General features: G+C 39.0%; 2 protein-coding genes and 1 pseudogene across 3 annotated transcripts in view; 2 read left to right on the forward strand and 1 right to left on the reverse strand.

Annotated features, from left to right (window-relative positions):
* Positions 1 to 3,623, forward strand: part of LOC133640589 (oocyte zinc finger protein XlCOF6-like) — a 36,181-nt pseudogene extending 32,558 nt beyond the window's left edge.
* LOC133640603 (gastrula zinc finger protein XlCGF57.1-like) overlaps positions 1 to 18,401 on the reverse strand; it is a 49,109-nt gene extending 30,708 nt beyond the window's left edge. Inside the window, exons 1-2 of the mRNA XM_062034116.1 lie at positions 18,276 to 18,401; positions 10,998 to 13,674 (exon numbers count right to left, since the gene is read on the reverse strand). Coding sequence (XP_061890100.1) covers positions 12,062 to 13,624 — 1,563 coding nt within the window. The 5' untranslated portion in view covers positions 13,625 to 13,674; positions 18,276 to 18,401 and the 3' untranslated portion in view covers positions 10,998 to 12,061. Of the gene's footprint in view, positions 13,675 to 18,275 lie in introns of the transcript that reaches the window.
* LOC133640639 (oocyte zinc finger protein XlCOF22-like) overlaps positions 8,187 to 19,269 on the forward strand; it is a 35,985-nt gene continuing 24,902 nt past the window's right edge. The window contains exons 1-2 of one of the 2 annotated variants that reach the window (XM_062034173.1): positions 8,187 to 8,381; positions 8,473 to 8,540. In XM_062034173.1, the coding sequence (XP_061890157.1) occupies positions 8,305 to 8,381; positions 8,473 to 8,540 (145 nt within the window). In that variant the 5' untranslated portion in view covers positions 8,187 to 8,304. The remainder of the gene's footprint in view (positions 8,382 to 8,472; positions 8,541 to 19,269) is intronic. The other variant, XM_062034175.1, reaches the window with a different exon arrangement.

The following is a 19,269-nucleotide window of genomic DNA, read 5'->3' on the forward strand; positions in this document are numbered from 1 at the left end:
TTAAATGTAACTTAGATATTGGGTTTCACAATGTAAAGCGCTTTGAGTCACTTGAGAAAAAGCGCTATATAAAATGTAATTCACTTCACTTCACATCAGTTTTCGAGGGCCGCAAACCTCCTCGATGTATACTGAAAGATGAACACGTCTGTCTACGGGGCGGAAAGGCCCTAGATGTCACTTACAACTTTATTCACTTCTTCACACTAATGACGTGACTCTCGACCTTAAGACAAATTAGCCCACTACCTATTTACAATTTGTGTTTCCAGGACAATGCCCGAAACACGAGTGAGTCACCCCTCACTCGGAGCCCGTCGCGGCGGACGTCTCTGTGGCACTAATTTTCTTTTTCTTTTCGTGTGACCTTAACACTGTTCCAAAAACATTGAAAATCACCAACACTTATTTCTCACCCTATCATGTCTGTGTAAGCCATTTGGGATCAGAGAAACTTTGTTTTTCTTTTCCTGTGAATAATGTTCTAAAGATTTCAATACAGTTCATACAATAACTTGTTGTTCCTAAGTGCATGTAAACGTACTGAATGCATTGTGTGACTGAGCAGAGATGGATGTTACTAAAACATGTGATTGTCTTGTTGTCTTGCAGACGTCTGTAAAGATCATCTTCACCCTGAGCAACAGAAGTGGAGCTTCAGGATGCGGACGGAGGAGCCACAGCCCTCTCACATTAAGAAGGAAGAGGAATACGCACTGATCCCCCATTTTAAAAAGGATGAGGAGGACCCACTGACACACCATTTTAAAAAGGAAGAGGGGGACCCACCGACACACCATTTTAAAAAGGAAGAGGGGGACCCACCGACACCCCATTTTAAAGAAGAAGTGGTAGATCCACTGACACCCAATTTTAAAGCGGAAGAGGAGGACCCACTGACACCCAATTTTAAAGAGGAAGTGGTGGATCCACTGAGCCCTCACATTAAGGAGGAAGAGGTGGATCCACTGACACCCCATTTTAAAGAGGAAGTGGTGGATCCACAAAGCCCTCACATTAAGGAGGAATAGGTGGATTCACTGACACCCCATTTTAAAGAGGAAGAGGAGGACCCACACACACTACATTTTAAAGAGGAAGCGGTGGATCCACTGAGCCCTCACATTAAGGAGGAAGAGGAGGACCCACTGAGCCCTCACATTAAAGAGGAAGACCCTTTGACCCCTCACATTAAAGAGGAGGAACACAGCATCAGTCAGCAGGGAGAGCATCTTGAAGGACTGGAGGAGGTTGATGTCACCAAGATGCCAGTGACTGGTGTCCCTGTGAAGAGTGAAGGTGATGAGGTCAAAGGTGAAAGTGAGGAGAAGAGAGAGGCGGAGCCTCCAAGCAGCAGCTCAACTCAACACATGACAACAGAAGCTGATGGAGACCACTGTGGAGGATCACAAGCAGACAAGCTCTTAGCTCCACTATCAGATAGTGAGGACACAACGTCACACTCTCCTGACACTGATGATGAAGACTCTAAAGATGATAAGACATGTCACACTGACAACACACACTTCACATGTTCTCACTGCGACAAAACCTTTAAATACCATTGTTATCTGAAAAGCCACATGAGAAAACACACTGGAGAAAAACCTTTTTCATGTTCAATCTGCTGTAAAGATTTTACTCATAGGCACGATTTGAAAATACACATGAGAAAACACACTGGAGAAAAACCTTTTTCCTGCTCAGAATGTGGTAAAAGTTTTGCAGTAAGTCACCATTTAAAAGAACACATGAGAATACACAATGGAGAAAAACCTTTTCCCTGCTCAGTATGTGGTAAAAGTTTTGCAGTAAGTCACCATTTAAAAGAACACATGAGAACACACACTGGAGAAAAACCTTTTCACTCCTCAGAATGTGGTAAAAGTTTTGCAATAAGTCAAAGTTTAAAAGCACACATGATAACACACACTGGAGAAAAAACGTTTTCCTGCTCAGAATGTGGTAAACGTTTTGCACAAAGTCACCATTTCAAAGCACACATGAGAATACACACTGGAGAAAAACCTTTTTCCTGCTCAGAATGTGGTAAAAGTTTTGTAAAAAATGTAAGTTTAAAAGTACACATGAGAACACACACTGGAGAAAAACCTTTTTTATGTTCAATCTGCTGTAAAGATTATACTCATAGGCACGATTTGAAAATGCACATGAGAAAACACACTGGAGAAAAACCTTTTTCCTGCTCAGAATGTGGTAAAAGTTTTGCAGTAAGTCAAAGTTTAAAAGCACACATGAGAACACACACTGGAGAAAAAACTTTTTCCTGCTCAGAATGTGGTAAAAGTTTTGCACAAAGTCACCATTTCAAAGCACACATGAGAATACACACTGGAGAAAAACCTTTTCTCTGCTCAGAATGTGGTAAAAGTTTTGCAGTAAGTCAAAGTTTAAAAGCACACATGAGAACACACACTGGAGAAAAAACGTTTTCCTGCTCAGAATGTGGTAAAAGTTTTGCACAAAGTCACAATTTCAAAGCACACATGAGAATACACACTGGAGAAAAACCTTTTCCTGCTCAGAATGTGGTAAAAGTTTTGTAAAAAATGTAAGTTTAAAAGTACACATGAGAACACACACTGGTGAAAAACCATACTCCTGTTCAAGCTGCAACAAAAGCTTCCTTTACCTAAACACTCTTACAGTACACATGAGAACACACACAGGTGAAAAACCATACGTCTGTTCAAGCTGCAACAAACGTTTTCGTTACCTAAAAACTCTTACAGTACACATGAGAACACACACAGGAGAGAAAGTGTTGAGTTGCAGTGTGTGTGGTGAAAGATTCTCTTCTAAGTACCAGTGTAAGAAACACAAGTGTGCTGGTGAGAACAGCAGCAGCAAATGAAGATGCAGGATTTGAAATAAACTGTCAAACTTTAACTTTGATTTTCTAACATCAGCACATATAACATGTGTGACATCATTGTTGTGTGTGTGACACCATCTTGTTAATATGATTCTAACATTTATAGATTAGACACTTCAGATTAGTGCTTTTATTTCAGTCAAGTACATGAGTTAATATACACATTTGTGTACTTTAAAATGAACAGAACAATTTGACTGAAAAGGTGAGAATAAACAGTACATAAAATATGTTACATACAATAAACATTTTATGTGTAGATATTCACAGTACACTTGTGTACGTATTCATAATAGTGTTTTATAAATGTTTTTTGAAATAATGAAGGGTTACATCGACGTCCCACTGGGGTGAGTTTTTCCTTGCCCGTATGTGGGCTCTGTACCGAGGATGTCGTTGTGGCTTGTACAGCCCTTTGAGACACTTGTGATTTATGGCTATATAGATAAACATTGGTTGATTGATACATATTTTATTTTCTAATTGTAGATGATTCCATAGATGAACTCCTTTATATGATATACATATTTGTTTTACATGTGTTCATACATTTGCTTTTGGGTACACATAAATCCCTCTTAGTTCATATTTACTGGTTCACATCTGAAACATCTTCTGGACCACTTCTGGAAGCATATTATTATTTACTTTATACATCATTTAAGCAGTTGTCTTTTATACAAGATCATTTACTTTTAAAATGTGTGACTTTATGAATCATTTGTTGGGTCTCTATAATCCATTCTGTTAATTATCTTTATTAATCTCTTTTGTAATATGAATATTGTTGTGTGATTGTTTTATATGTATGTCCCCAGACCTTTATGCAATAAACAATGTATGCTTCAACTGAAGTTGGGTACAATAATTGTAGTTAATATTTGTAAGTATGTATTTTATTCTATTTATTATTGCACTCCATTTTTTTAATGTTTTCTTTATATGATTTATATGTAGTGTCCAGCTTACTTCATCACCTATATTAACTCCTAAAATTTGATCATCTTTATTCCTTTCATTTCAATATTATCCATCATAATTTGTGTTTTACATTTTTACAATCTCCAAATATGATATATTTAGTTTTATTGAAGTTTAGTGACAGTTTATTGACGTGCAGCCATCTTTTTATGGTCAAGTTCTCTCTGGATAAAATAAGATGAGAGTTACATCAAGCGGTAATGAAGGTGAAGAATGGAAGATTATTATATACATAATTATATATAGTTACACTCAGTAGTGACAATTAAAGACACTTTCATCCTGTTCATTTGAGCAAAGTAAAAGAGTAAAGTGTAATATTCTAAACAATAGAAGAATATTAATATCAGCAGTCAATATTCCAACATTGTGAAGCTGAGCTATGGTAAAAAACATATTCAGCTTTAAAGGCTTTATGAGAGTGATGTAATTATCACAATCAGAAATACTTTATTAATCCCCAAAGGGGAAATTAAAATTTTCAGCACTGTTATAAACATGTGAATATTCAACGTAATAATATATTATATTAATACCATAATAAAGTGGTACATTTGGGGATGTGTAATATTGTTTGTATGAACATCCTGAATGTTTTTGTGCTAGAATTGTTTGAATTAATAGAGAGTGGAAAAAAATGAGGCAGTAATGATAATAATGGTTTGTTTTAAGTCTGTTTATGAATAATTAAAATACCAAAATGGAGCTTACATCCTCAGTGAGCTGAACTCCAGCAGTAAAGATGAGATAAATAATGTGGAAAGGTCAGAAGTCAAATGTTTCTTCGGGTAATACATGGAGCCTCTAATGCCACCTAGCGGCCGTTGGAAAGAATGCATACATTTTGTTTTGACGTCCTTAAAGGCCTACTGAAAGCCACTACTACCGACCACGCAGTCTGATAGTTTATATATCAATGATGAAATCTTAACATTATAACACATGCCAATACGGCCGGGTTAACTTATAAAGTGACATTTTAAATTTGCCGCTAAACTTCCGGTTCGAAACGCCTCTGAGGATGACGTATGCGCGCGACGTAGCCCGGCGAACACGGGTATGCTATCCACATTGAAGCCAATACGAAAAAGCTCTGTTTTCATTTTATAATTCCACAGTATTCTGGACATCTGTGTTTGTGAATCTGTTGCAATCATGTTCATTGCATTATGGAGAAGGAAGCTGAGCAAGCAAAGAAGAAAGTTGTCGGTGCGAAATGGACGTCTTTTTCGAACGTAGTCAGCAACAACAGTACACAGCCGGCGCTTCTTTGTTTACATTCCCGAAAGATGTAGTCAAGATGGAAGAACTCGGATAACAGAGACTCTAACCAGGAGGACTTTTGACTTCGATACACAGACGCCTGTAGAGAACTGGGACAACAGAGACTCTTACCAGGATTACTTTGATTTGGATGACAAAGACGCAGACGTGCTACTGTGAGTATGCAGCTTTGGCTTCTAAACATTTGATCGCTTGACCGTGTGTGCGCAACTTTTTTTTGCGTATGTACGTAACTTTTTTTTAAATATATAAGCTTTATGAACCTTGGGTTAGGTGAACGGTCTTTTGGGCTGAGTGATTGTGTGTGTTGATCAGGTGTTTGAATTGTATTGGCGTGTTCTATGGAGCTAGGAGCTAGCATAGGAGCTAGGAGCTAGCATAACACGTACCGTACCGTACGTGCGCGTCACGTACGTAACTTTTTAAAAATATATAAGCTTTATGAACCTTGGGTTAGGTGAACGGTCTTTTGGGCTGAGTGATTGTGTGTGTTGATCAGGTGTTTGAATTGTATCGGCGTGTTCTATGGAGCTAGGAGCTAGCAGAGGAGCTAGGAGCTAGCATAACAAACACGCAGGTGTTATTATGCAGGATTAATTTGTGGCATATTAAATATAAGCCTGGTTGTGTTGTGGCTAATAGAGTATATATATGTCTTGTGTTTATTTACTGTTGTAGTCATTCCCAGCTGAATATCAGGTACCGTGAGTATGCAGCCTTGGCTGCTAAACATTTGATAACTTGACCGTATGTGCGCGTCACGTACGTAACTTTTTAAAAATATATAAACTTTATGAACCTTGGGTTAGGTGAACGGTCTTTTGGGCTGAGTGATTGTGTGTGTTGATCAGGTGTTTGAATTGTATTGGCGTGTTCTATGGAGCTAGGAGCTAGCAGAGGAGCTAGGAGCTAGCATAACAAACACGCAGGTGTTTTTATGCAGGATTAATTTGTGGCATATTAAATATAAGCCTGGTTGTGTTGTGGCTAATAGAGTATATATATGTCTTGTGTTTATTTACTGTTGTAGTCATTCCCAGCTGAATATCAGGTCACCCCCGGCTCTCACAGCATCTTCCCTATCTGAATAGCTTCAACTCCCCACTAGTCCTTCACTTGCACTTTACTCATCCACAAATCTTTCATCCTCGCTCAAATTAATGGGGAAATTGTCGCTTTCTCGGTCCGAATCTCTCTCACTTCATGCGGCCATCATTGTAAACAATAGGGAACTTTGCGTATATGTTCAACTGACTACGTCACGCTACTTCCGGTAGGGGCAAGCCTTTTTTTATCAGATACCAAAAGTTGCAATCTTTATCGTCGTTGTTCTATACTAAATCCTTTCAGCAAAAATATGGCAATATCGCGAAATGATCAAGTATGACACATAGAATAGATCTGCTATCCCCGTTTAAATAAAAAAAATTCATTTCAGTAGGCCTTTAAAAGCTGCTTTTTACTTTCTGTCCTGTTTGTGTCCAAGTCTGTAGTGTGGGCCATAGGACAGAAGGAGGACATTCTGTTAATAGCCTGTGGAGGGCAGCAATACACCTAAGATCTTCTACTAGTCTGCTGGAAATAGAAAGAAGAAGAAGGAGGAAAAAGCAAGAGCTGGAAGGACGGAGGAGGATCGGAAGCGGAAGTGAACCAAGGAGCGGTGGATGACAGTGAGAGTGTCTGAATCTTTTTGGCGGTTGAGCATAAACTGATTTGTGACTGGATGGAGATGGAAGGGGATAGTGAGGGGATGTATGAGGAAGGTATGGACATGGATAGGACTAGAGGGGAGAGAGGAAAGAAGGGGAGAGGAGGGCATGAAGGAAAGTGGAGTTCAAAAAGAGTACATGAAGATGATGAAGGAATAGAAAAGAGGAAAAAGATTATGGTAGATAACTGCAAGATCATATATACATTTAAATCAGATCAAGACATGAATGATATTAGTTTGATGACACTGGTTAAGGGGTTAAAGAAGGTCTTTGGAGAGGTGGAGATGGCGAAGGTGCTCAGGGACGGACGGCTTTTGATCAAGTGTAAAAATGGAGAGCAAAAGAACAAAGCAATGAGGTTGCAAAAGCTGTGCAACAAGATAATAAAGGAAAACTTTGAAGTGGGAGAACGAAAGGGGGCAAGAGGAGGATAACATTTACCGGTAGATTATTTGGAAATAGAAATAAGAGGGGGAACTGTCATAATGATGAAGAGAATGATAGCATTTAGAAACGGACAAAAGACGGAGAGCGAATCTGTGCTAGTGCAGTTTGTGGAGGAAGTCCTCCTGGAAAGAATCATGATAGGGTTTTTAAGCTTCTACGTTCGAGCTTACGTCCCACCCCCAGTACGCTGTTTCAAGTGCCAACACTATGGGCACATAGCTAGTGTGTGTCATGCTAAGATGAGATGTGGAAGGTGTGGAGGGGAGCATGAATATGGACAATGTGGAGACAATGAACAGGTCAAGTGTTGTAACTGTGGCGGGAATCACACAGCAGCGTATGGGGGCTGTGTCATAAGGAAACAGGCAACAGAAGTACAGCAAATCAGAGTAGAAATAAATATTACATACGCAGAGGCAGTTAAAGTAAGACATCAAGAAAGTGGAGAACAAGACATAAGTGAGAATAAGTTCAAGTAATAAAAAACAAGAGGCAGCAATTACAGGAATTTCCATGGACAAACTAGTTGTGTTCCTGGCATACGTAATAAAGTGTACAGAACAGGCAAGAAATAAGACTGAGAAGATCAAAATAATCGTCAAAGCAGCAGCAAAGTTTTTAAATGTAAAAGAACTATCTTGGGAACAGGTGCAAGGTGAACTACAGACAGTAGACGAGACGGAGTCATGTGACCACAATCCAACGCCATGTTGATTGTTCAGTGGAATGCCAGAAGTCTAATAGCAAACAGACAGGAATTAAAGGGATATGTTGGAGTCACATTTCCTTATTTGTTTATATTTTGTTTTCTCTAATTGATTGCTGGCCTCAGTTCATGCTGAATTTCCTATTCGGCAGATTGCTCCGCCCACTTCCTCTTGACAACCAGGAAGTGTTGACAGGGATGGGACCGTTGCTATGGTGCGGTTGCCATGGTAGCCTCCTTTAATTGGGTTCAGGTGTGAGCACTGGTGGGGCGATTGCATGGAGGACAAACAGTTTTCGACCGTGTCGTGCCGTGTGTGGTCAGGTCTCGCTGCTGTGACAATGTGCCATTCAAGGTCAGCATACATAATGTTCTATTACCTACATTTGATTTAATTTTGATAGCTTGGAATAAACGGATTGTCATATCCAAACACATTTCTACAGAACTGGACATTCAATCATTTGCACGCGTCAAAATGGTCAACACAGTCGCCCTCAGTATCAGCCCAAAGGTAAGGGCTGTACAATGATAATAAAATGCCTCATAGCCGATTATACAAATGTGATGAATTAATCTTGATACTGTCCTGCCACAGTGAATATGTTTCCCTTTTAAAGGGCAAATTCCTCCCAGGGTCTTTTGTCCTAATAGATAAAGTGAGGAGACTATAATTTAGGAAAACAATTTATTTCACAAATGGACTAGAAGAAGTTACACATTTTTACATGTAGTTAAATTCGACCGAACACCTGCATCATCTTCTCAACAACACCCGCATTCTTACATGCAACATATTTAAGAATGGCGGTAATAAATAAATACAAAGTGTATTCGGATGCAAACAATTATTGACGATGTTTACTCTATTAAACGACATATATGTGCACATGTATGCACTGATTAAAAATACAGAACTATAATGCCCACGTGCCTGACTTTCTCCATCAAACGCCATCTTGCTTTTTCCTAGTAAAAAGGACGTCAAAACAAAATGTATGCATTCTTTCCAACAGCCGCTGGGTGGCAGCAGAGGCTCCATGTATTACCTGAAGAAACATTTGACTTCTGACCTTTCCACATTATTTATGTCATCTTTACTGCTGGAGTTCAGCTCACTGAGGATGTAAGCTCCATTTTGGTATTTTAATCATCTTTAATTATTCATAAACAGGCTTAAAACAAACCATTATTATCATTACTGCCTCATTTTTTTCACTCTCTACTAATTCAAACAATTCTAGCACAAAAACATTCAGGATGTTCATACAAACAATATTAAACATCCCCAAACGTACCACTTTATTATGGTATTAATATAATATATTATTAAATTGAATATTCACATGTTTATAACACTGCTGAAAATTTTAATTTCCCCTTTGGGGATTAATAAAGTATTTCTGATTGTGATAATTACATCACTCTCATAAAGCCTTTAAAGCTGAATATGTTTTTTACCATAGCTCAGCTTCACAATGTTGGAATATTGACTGCTGATATTAATATTCTTCTATTGTTTAGAATATTACACTTTACTCTTTTTCTTTGCTCAAAAGAACAGGATGAAAGTGTCTTTAATTGTCACTACTGAGTGTAACTATATATAATTATGTATATAATAATCTTCCATTCTTCACCTTCATTACCGCTTGATTTAACTCTCATCTTATTTTATCCAGAGAGAACTTGACCATAAAAAGATGGCTGCACATCAATAAACTGTCACTAAACTTCAATAAAACTAAATATATCATATTTGGATATTGTAAAAATGGAAAACACAAATTATGATGGATAATATTGAAATGAAAGGAATAAAGGTAATCACATTTTTAGGAGTTAATATAGATGATGAAGTAAGCTGGACACTACATATAAATCATATAAAGAAAACATTAAAAAATGGAGTGCAATACTAAATAGAATAAAATACATACTTACAAATATTAACTACAATTATTGTACCCAACTTTAGTTGAAGCATACATTGTTTATTGCAGGGGTGGGCAATTAATTTTTACCGGGGGCCGCATGAGCAACCCGAGCACTGCTGGAGGGCCACACTGACAATATTTCAATTAAATTTTGCTCAAATTATTTTTGATATACCGTAAGATAGATAATAATAATAATAATATTTTCATTTAACCTAACTTATCTTTATACAAAAGCAGATGGCTTTTGATGGTTTTATTTTTAACACTTTCTTACACAACACTTCCTGATGTATATTACAATACAAAAATTTCAATTTCTGTCACTTTATCCTGCATCCTCTTTGTTGTAAAACCTTTATTTAACCAGATAAGAAAACGTTGTGAACGTAGCACGCCTGTAAGGTGATTGGCGAAGAAGGAGGAAGCGTTGCTGTTGCGGAAATGAGGAGTGAGGATTGGTTTTCCTTTTGGAAAGAACGAGATAAGTTGAGCTGTGTTAGTATAGCAATAAAAGTTTAAAAAGTGCATCAGACTTGGTGTGCACTTCTTCTGGACGCTACAATTGATGTCACAAGTGGGATGAAATGCCTCCCAGTTCGCCTTGCCATCAAACCTGGGAGTCTTCATTGAGGGCGGAATTCCCCCCGTGGCAAGCGGCGTGGCTGCACCTGTAAACGCTCTCTCTCTCTCTCTCTCTTTGCGGCGAGCTCCTCACGTGGCACGTACCTCCCGATGACGTAGCACACAAACAGTGCAGTATGCGCAAAGTTTTACTTCTGCCACCAATTGTAGCGTCCAGAAGAAGTGCACATCAAGTCTGACGCTCTTTTTAAACTTTTATTGAGCAAGCTATACTAACACAGCTCAACATATCTCGTTCCTTCCACACGCACGTCTCCTCACTTCTCATTTACGCAACTCAAGAAGACAACATCTACTTCAGCAGGTCGTTACACTAGATTCTTTAAACACAGCAACGTGTGTACCACAAATAAGCACACAGCTTTACCTTTACTTGTCTTGTTGAAAACACGCCATTCGTCATCAACTTTTCTCTTGTGCGCCTTCCCTCACAGGACATACGCACATATAACACTTTTCAAAATAAAAGCAGCACAGTTGTATTGCACGCACGACAAAGATGTTTTTTTTAATTTATTTTGTAATTTGAGATTGCCGCTGCGCGCACGAGCATACGTCCACACGGAAGTAATACAAATAACGCTTTTCAAAACAAAAGCAGCACCGTTGTATTGCACACTCGAAATAGATGCTTTTTAAAATTTATTTTGTAATTTATAATTGGCCTCACGCGGGCCGGACAGGGACGTACAAAGGGCCGGATGCGGCCCGCGGGCCGCACAATGCCCAGGTCTGGTTTATTGCATAAAGGTCTGGGGACATACATATAAAACAATCACACAACAATATTCATATTACAAAAGAGAGTAATAAAGATAATTAATAGAATGGATTATAGAGACCCAACAAATGATTCATAAAGTCACACATTTTAAAAGTAAATGATCTTGTATTAAAGACAACTGCTCAAATGATGTATGAAGTAAATAATATTATGCTTCCAGAAGTGGTCCAGAAGATGTTTCAGATGTGAACCAGTAAATATGAACTAAGAGGGATTTATGAGTACTCAAAAGCAAAGGTATGAACACATGCAAAACAAATATGTATATCATATAAAGGAGTTCATCTATGGAATCATCTACAATTAGAACATAAAATATGTAACCCTTCATTTCGAAAAACCTATACAAAAATACTTATGATTAAGTATGAAAGTGAATTATGAATATCTACACATAAAAGGTCTACTGTAACACATTTTATGTACTGTTTATTATCACCTTTTCAGTCAAATTGTTCTGTTCATTTTAAAGTACACAAATGTGTATATTAACTCATGTACTTGACTGAAATAAAAGCACTAATCTGAAGTATTTACTCTAAATATGTTATAAGCATAATAACAAGATGGTGTTACACACACAACAATGATGTCACACATGTTATATGTGCTGATGTTGTTAGGAAGTCAAAGTTAAAGTTTTGACAGTTTATTTCAAATCCTGCATCTTCATTTGCTGCTGCTGTTCTCACCAGCACACTTGTGTTTCTTACACTGGTACTTAGAAGATAATCTTTCACCACACACACTGCAACTCAACACTTTCTCTCCTGTGTGTGTTCTCATGTGTACTGTACAAGATTGTTGGAGACGAAAGCTTTTGTTGCAGCTTGAACAGGAAAATGGTTTTTCACCAGAGTGCGTTCTCATGTGTAATTTTAATTGCCGTCTTTCTACATAACTTTTACTACATACTGAACATATAAAAGGTTTTTCACCTGTGTGTGTTCTCATGTGTACTGTACAAGATGTTGGGTAACGGAAACTTTTGTGGCAGCTTGAACAGGAGAAAAGTTTTTCACCAGAGTGCGTTCTCATGTGTAATTTTAAATTTGTATTTGTTACAAAACTTTTACCACATTCTGAGCAGGAAAAAGGTTTTTCTCCAGTGTGTCTTCTCATGTGCACTTTGAAATAGTCCCTTTGAGTAAAGTATTTACCGCAGGTTGAACATAAAAAAGGTTTTTCTCCAGTGTGTATTCTCATGTGCACATTGAAATTGCCCCTTTTAGTAAAGTCTTTACCGCAGATTGAACATGAAAAAGGTTTTTTATCAGTGTGTATTCTCATGTGTACTTTTAAATATGTATTTGCTACAAAACTTTTACCACATTCTGAGCAGGAAAAAGGTTTTTCTCCAGTGTGTATTCTCATGTGTGCTTTGAAATGGTACCTTTGAGTAAAATCTTTACCGCAGATTGAACATGAAAACGGTTTTTCTCCAGTGTGTATTCTCATGTGTACTTTTAAACCTTGATTTCTTACAAAACGTTTATCACATTCTGAGCAGGAAAAAGGTTTTTCTCCAGTGTGTGTTCTCATGTGTATTTTGAAACTGTGCTTTTTAGTAAAATATTTACCGCAGATTGAACATGAAAAAGGTTTTTCTCCAGTGTGTGTTCTCATGTGTGTTTTGAAATTGTGCTTTTTAGTAAAATCTTTATCGCAGATTGAACATGAAAACGTTTTTTCTCCAGTGTGTGTTCTCATGTGTCTTTTCATATTGCTACGGTCATTAAAAGTTTTGCCACAGTGAGAACATGTGAAGTGTGTGTTGTCAGTGTGACATGTCTTATCACCTTTAGAGTCTTCATCATCAGTGTCAGGAGAGTGTGACGTTGTGTCCTCACTATCTGATAGTGGAGCTAAGAGCTTGTCTGCTTGTGATCCTCCACAGTGGTCTCCATCAGCTTCTGTTGTCATGTGTTGAGTTGAGCTGCTGCTTGGAGGCTCCGCCTCTCTCTTCTCCTCACTCTCACCTTTGACCTCATCACCTTCACTTTTCACACTGATGAGGTGTCTCTTGTCTTCCTCTATGAAGTGGGGGGACAGCCGCTGTTTTTCTTCCTCTTTGACGTAGGAGGGCTGCGGATCCTCCGGTTCCTCTTTTACGTGAAGGGACTGTATATTCTCAATGTGAGGAGTCTGTGACTCTTCCTTTTCATCTTTAAAGTGGGGGGGCTGTGGCTCCTCTTCTTTCACGTGGAGGTGCTGTGACCTCTTCTGCTCCATACTGGAGGACCCCTCCTGCTGCTCAGGTGGACGATATTTTTCACAGACGTCTGCAGGACACAAGAAGACAAACACATGCTGGGATCGACATAGATAAGATTTTACCAATTCAGATTTCATTTTCAATTCTGCTTTTACGATTCGGTTATTTGTGCACTCAATTTTGCTTTCACATTCAGTAAAAAGGAGAAGAAACAGGTCGATTAGCATCAACTTTGACTAGTTGAGAAGTAACATGAGCGTACAAAGCCAACAGTGAGGTCTTAAGAGGCACAGATTTTACGGGTCCCCCATGAGGTGCCAGAGGGCCCTAAGGACAATATTCTGCTTTGAAAATATCTTTCAAATAAAAATATTTTTGGCAAGAAATTAACAAAATACTACACATTATTTTGTGGCAATTACAAAAGAATGTCCAGTATAATTCTCAGGGCATTCAATCAATCACAACTGGACTGTTAAACTGAACATATATACATAAATATACAGTATATATATACATATATATATATATATACATACCCCGCCTTCCACCCCATTGTAGCTGAGATAGGCTCCAGCACCCCCTGCGACTCCAAAAGGGATAAGCGGTAGAAAATGGATGGATGGATGGATATACATACATATACACATGCATATATACAGTCGCGATCAAAAGTGTACATACACTTGTAAAGAACATCATGTCATGGCTGTCTTGAGTTTCCAATCATTTCTACAACTCTTATTTTTTTGTGATGTAGTGATTGGAGCACATACTTGTTGGTCACTAAAAACATTCATGAAGTTTGCTTCTTTTATGAATTTATTATGGGTCTACTGAAAATGTGAGCAAATGTGCTGGGTCAAAAGTATACATACAGCAAAGTTAATATTTGCTTACATGTCCCTTGGCAAGTTTCACTGCAATAAGGCGCTTTTGGTAGCCATTCACAAGCTTCTGCTTGAATTTTTGACCACTCCTCTTCACAAAATTGGTGCAGTTCAGCTAAATGTGTTGGTTTTCTGACATAGACTTGTTTCTTCAGCATTGTCCACACGACTTTGGGAATATCCCGACGGTAAGTAGTACGTCATTTTTTTAATTACAGCAAAATCGTCATTTTTTAAATGCATTTTAGGTGACACAAAGTCAGGCGCATGCGCACTAGCGTTGTTTGGCTTGATAATCATGGCGGACAAGCTACACGGACTTTGTTACGGTGATTTGCCCGAGTAAACGGAGCCAAGCGCTTGGGGTACTGTAATTTTCCCTCGCTTCCCGCCGTGCGTTTAAGAGTGCACTGCTGTGTTTAGATGGAGACAGGTGTGGACAATATTGGAGACACTTGTCCCCACACTAAAAGTATACAGCGAAGGAAAAAACTATTTGATGTTGCTTTTATTTTCTCAATACATTGTCCATCAGCTGCTGTGACTGAGAGTTAATGAGGTGAGGAAACATGCAGCAGGTGATGTGTCGTGAACGTTGTCACAACTTGTTTATAAAGTAATTATTTTTTTACTGGGATGTTCACTTCTCCTTTATTTAACTGCAAACTGTATCAGTGTTCAATTAACATCAATACTAGCTAAAATGTTTTGTCATCTCATTGAATTGAACGCTGGCTGTGAAGATTGTGTATTCGAAGTGAGAGGTGTCACTAGTCTTTATTTTTGTCGGCCAAACTGTTGCACTGAACGACAAGGAGGCGTTGTTGTAGAAGAACAAAGCTTGTTTATTAGACTTCATCTTCATTAGTCAAACTGCTTTGAGTTTTATATTAATATCAAAAAGTAAACGCCATGATTTAATTGTGTTTTTTTCATGTCACAAAGGTGTTCTATGTTTGACATGACATATTTGTGCTGTAACTCTTAATGGATCTGTCCCGATACAGCATCCATATATATATATATATATATATATATATATATATATATATATATATATATATATATATATATATATATATATATATATATATATATATATATATATATATGTGTATATATATATATATATATGTATATATATCCTCAGTGTGTATGGTGCTGAATCTGATTTGATGCCGAAGAGATTGAAGAAATCTGTTTTAGCTAGGGATCGGTTACTTTGCTCATCCAGGACTGCAAACATTTTGACAGCCTTCTCTCTTTGGCCAGCAGGGTATGCTCTGACTAAACATATTTTGGAACAGGATTTTGGAGTCACCGAATTGCCATAGAACTCAGTACACTTTGATGTCACTGATGGGATGAGATCTTCATTATTCTCCCCGCCTTGATCTTCCTTCACTGGGGAGTTCTCTGTTGTTGGTGGTGGACCAGGGTGAAGCGCTGTTATGTGCCTAGTGCTGTCACGCTCTTTACATTGCACGGCTTTTTCACAATCCTTCGCCATGTGTCTCGTAGATGCGCAACATCGATAACAGATGTGTTGCTCTTTCAGATAAGCCTTTCTTTCTTTGAGTGGTTTGTTTCGGAAGCCACGGCATTTGCCTAGAGGGTGAGGCTTATTGTGGATGGGACATATTTTATCTGGGTCTTCAGATGTATTTTCTTGGAAGTTGTACTTAGCTTCAAGTACTGTCACCACTTCAGTTTTCTTTACGGACACTGGTGTCCTGTAATTCGGTTGAAGTCCTTCTTGTCTAGCATTAGTTACGCTACCACTGGTGACACATGCAAAGCTGGGATCATTGCGGATCTTAGCTTCTTCCATAATGAAGTTCACAAAGAAGTGTCCCTTTTGTATGCTGAGCCTGCACTAACCCATTTTTCTTGGAGACGATATGGTAGCTTGATCAGGATGGGACTAATGCCATGAGCTGTGTCAAGATGAAGAAGACCGGGTAAGAGTTCATTTGACTTTGCTGCGTCCAACTCAAGGAGAAGGTCCCGAACTCTCTCAGTCTTTGGTTGTCTGTGTTTGAGATATTTGGGAAGTTCTCAAGTTTTTTAAGTAAAGCATGCTCAATTATTTCAGGTGCACCGTATGACTCCTCTAGCCTCTGCCACACCATTTCGACCCCAGCTTCTGCATTATGTATGTACACAACTCTTAATCTCTTAGCTTGTTCTGCTGATTGAGGTCCAAGCCATTTAGCCAGCATATCCAATTCCTCGCGTGCACTGAGATCTAGGTCCCTTGTGGAGCCCATGAATGATGCCTTCCAGGCACAGTAATTTTGTGGTTGGTCATCAAACTTGAGAAGACCAGAGCTAACCATCTCTTTGCGCATTAGGTATTTAGCCAGGTCTGATGCACCCCGATTGTCGAAGGAAGTTGCTCCTTGTGCGGAAAAGTGACGAGGCTGGGTATGGTGGAATGATTTTTGATATGAAGAATCTATCCTTTGAGTTGCATCATTCCTTGTGAAGGTGTCTTTTGATGGACTTGCAGTAATACGAAGCGGTGGAGTCCCCACGTCTCCCCGATGTGGTTGTTTGTGGTGCTGGACAGGTAGGTAATTGGGCACATGGTACTTTACATAATCCATCTCTTGTTTATTAGCCGTTGTGTTGACCTTAGCATCTTCATCGTTGTCCATTGTCTGCTGGCGCGCTGAGGAAGAGGTCAGTCAGTATTGGCTGATTTCAAGAATGGAGTGAGTGTTGGCCATGAGATGCCTCTGACAGTTGCTCCACAAACTCTTTAGTGCGTTCTACTAGGATTAGTACTGGCATATTAAATTCAAATTGGCTTCTTTGGATATCACTTTCTTCTTGAGCTGATATGTCTAAAACATGTGCTTCAGCTGCTGCTGCTTCAGCGGCTTTTGCTGATTTTAACAGGAGCAGATTAGCTTGTATTTCCGCTTGCTGTTTTAGCATTTCTGCTTCTTTTTGTGCATAGGAAAGTTTAAAGGCTTACTGAAATGAATGTTTTTTATTTAAACGGGGATAGCAGATCCATTCTATGTGTCATACTTGATCATTTCGCGATATTGCCATATTTTTGCTGATAGGATTTAGTAGAGAACATCGACGATAAAATTCGCAACTTTTGCTCGCTGATTAAAAAAAAGCATTGCCTGTACCGGAAGTAGCGTGACGTCACCAGAGGTTTACAATGCAGCGAGAGAGATTCGGACAGAGAAAGCGACGATTACCCCATTAATTTGAGCGAGGATGAAAGATTTGTGGATGAGGAAAGTGAGAGTGAAGGACTACAGTGCAATGCAGGGTGTATCTTTTTTCGCTCTGACCGTAACTTAGGTACAAGGGTTCATTGGATTCCACACTTTCTCCTTTTTCTATTGTGGATCACGGATTTGTATTTTAAACCACTTCGGATACTATATCCTCTTGAAAATGAGAGTCGAGAACGCGAAATGGACATTCACAGTGACTTTTATCTCCACGACAATACATCGGTGAAACACTTTAGCTACGGAGCTAGCGTGATAGCATTGGGCTTAACTGCAGATAGAAACAAAATAAATAAATCACTGACTGGAAGGATAGACAGAAAATCAACAATACTATTAAACCATGTACATGTAAATACACGGTTAATGCTTTCCAGCTTGGCAAAGCTTAAAAATGCTGTTGCTAACGACGCCATTGAAGCTAACTTAGCAACGGGACCTCACAGAGCTATGATAAAAACATTAGCGCTCCACCTACACCAGCCAGCCTTCATCTGCACATCAACACCCGTGCTCACCTGCGTTCCAGCGATCGACGGAAGGACGAAGGACTTCACCCGATCATCCGTGCGGTCGGCGGCTAGAGCGAACTTGCTAGCGTCGGCTAGCGCGTCTGCTATCCAACAAAGTCTTCCTGGTTGTGTTGCTGTAGTCCGCCGCTAATACACCGATCCCACCTACAACTTTCTTCTTTGCAGTCTCTATTGTTCATTAAACAAATTGCAAAAGATTCACCAACACAGATGTCCAGAATACTGTGGAATTATGAAATGAAAACAGAGCGGTTTTGTATTGAATTCAATGGGCTCCGAATACTTTTGTTTAACTAGTCACGTCACGCGCATACGTCATCATACATAGACGTTTTCAACCGGAAGTTTAGCGGGAAATTTAAAACTGCACTTTATAAGTTAACCCGGCTGTATTGGCATGTGTTGCAATGTTAAGATTTCATCATTGATATATAAACTATCAGACTGCGTGGTCGCTAGTAGTGGCTTTCAGTAGGCCTTTAACACGTGCACTTTCTGCTTTAGCACGTGCTTTTGCAGCAGCAACGCTCACTGACGTCATCCGACTTGAGTGAGATGAATGTGACGATCTTGAACTTCTTTCATGTTCGCTTACGTCTTCTTTTGAATGCTCCATGGTGTGCTGTTTACCACTGGATGTTGAAGAGAATGCTGCGTTATGTCTCTGTGAAGCCCGCTGGGCTTTTAGTCTTTTTACCGCTCTGCCCTCACTATATGTGATGAGGTTGTACAGCTTGGCAGACAACTAACAACCAATCCAGGACGTTCTAATAAAGTCCCAAAGCAGATGAATCCATTTAGGCTCTTTATTGTTGTTGATCTTGCTTTGTCTTGCACTGGACTTTTATTTTTTATTGTAAAAAGACTTATCTTTTCCAAGGCTTGTAAGAGCTAACACAACTTGTCTGACTCTCATTGTCTCATAAACTGGACTAACGTCGTAAACTGGAAGTGTCCAAACTAATGTCACTAGTTTGGG

This window comes from Entelurus aequoreus, linkage group LG23 (genome assembly GCF_033978785.1).
Source record: "Entelurus aequoreus isolate RoL-2023_Sb linkage group LG23, RoL_Eaeq_v1.1, whole genome shotgun sequence".
In the NCBI taxonomy this organism is placed as follows: domain Eukaryota; kingdom Metazoa; phylum Chordata; class Actinopteri; order Syngnathiformes; family Syngnathidae; genus Entelurus; species Entelurus aequoreus.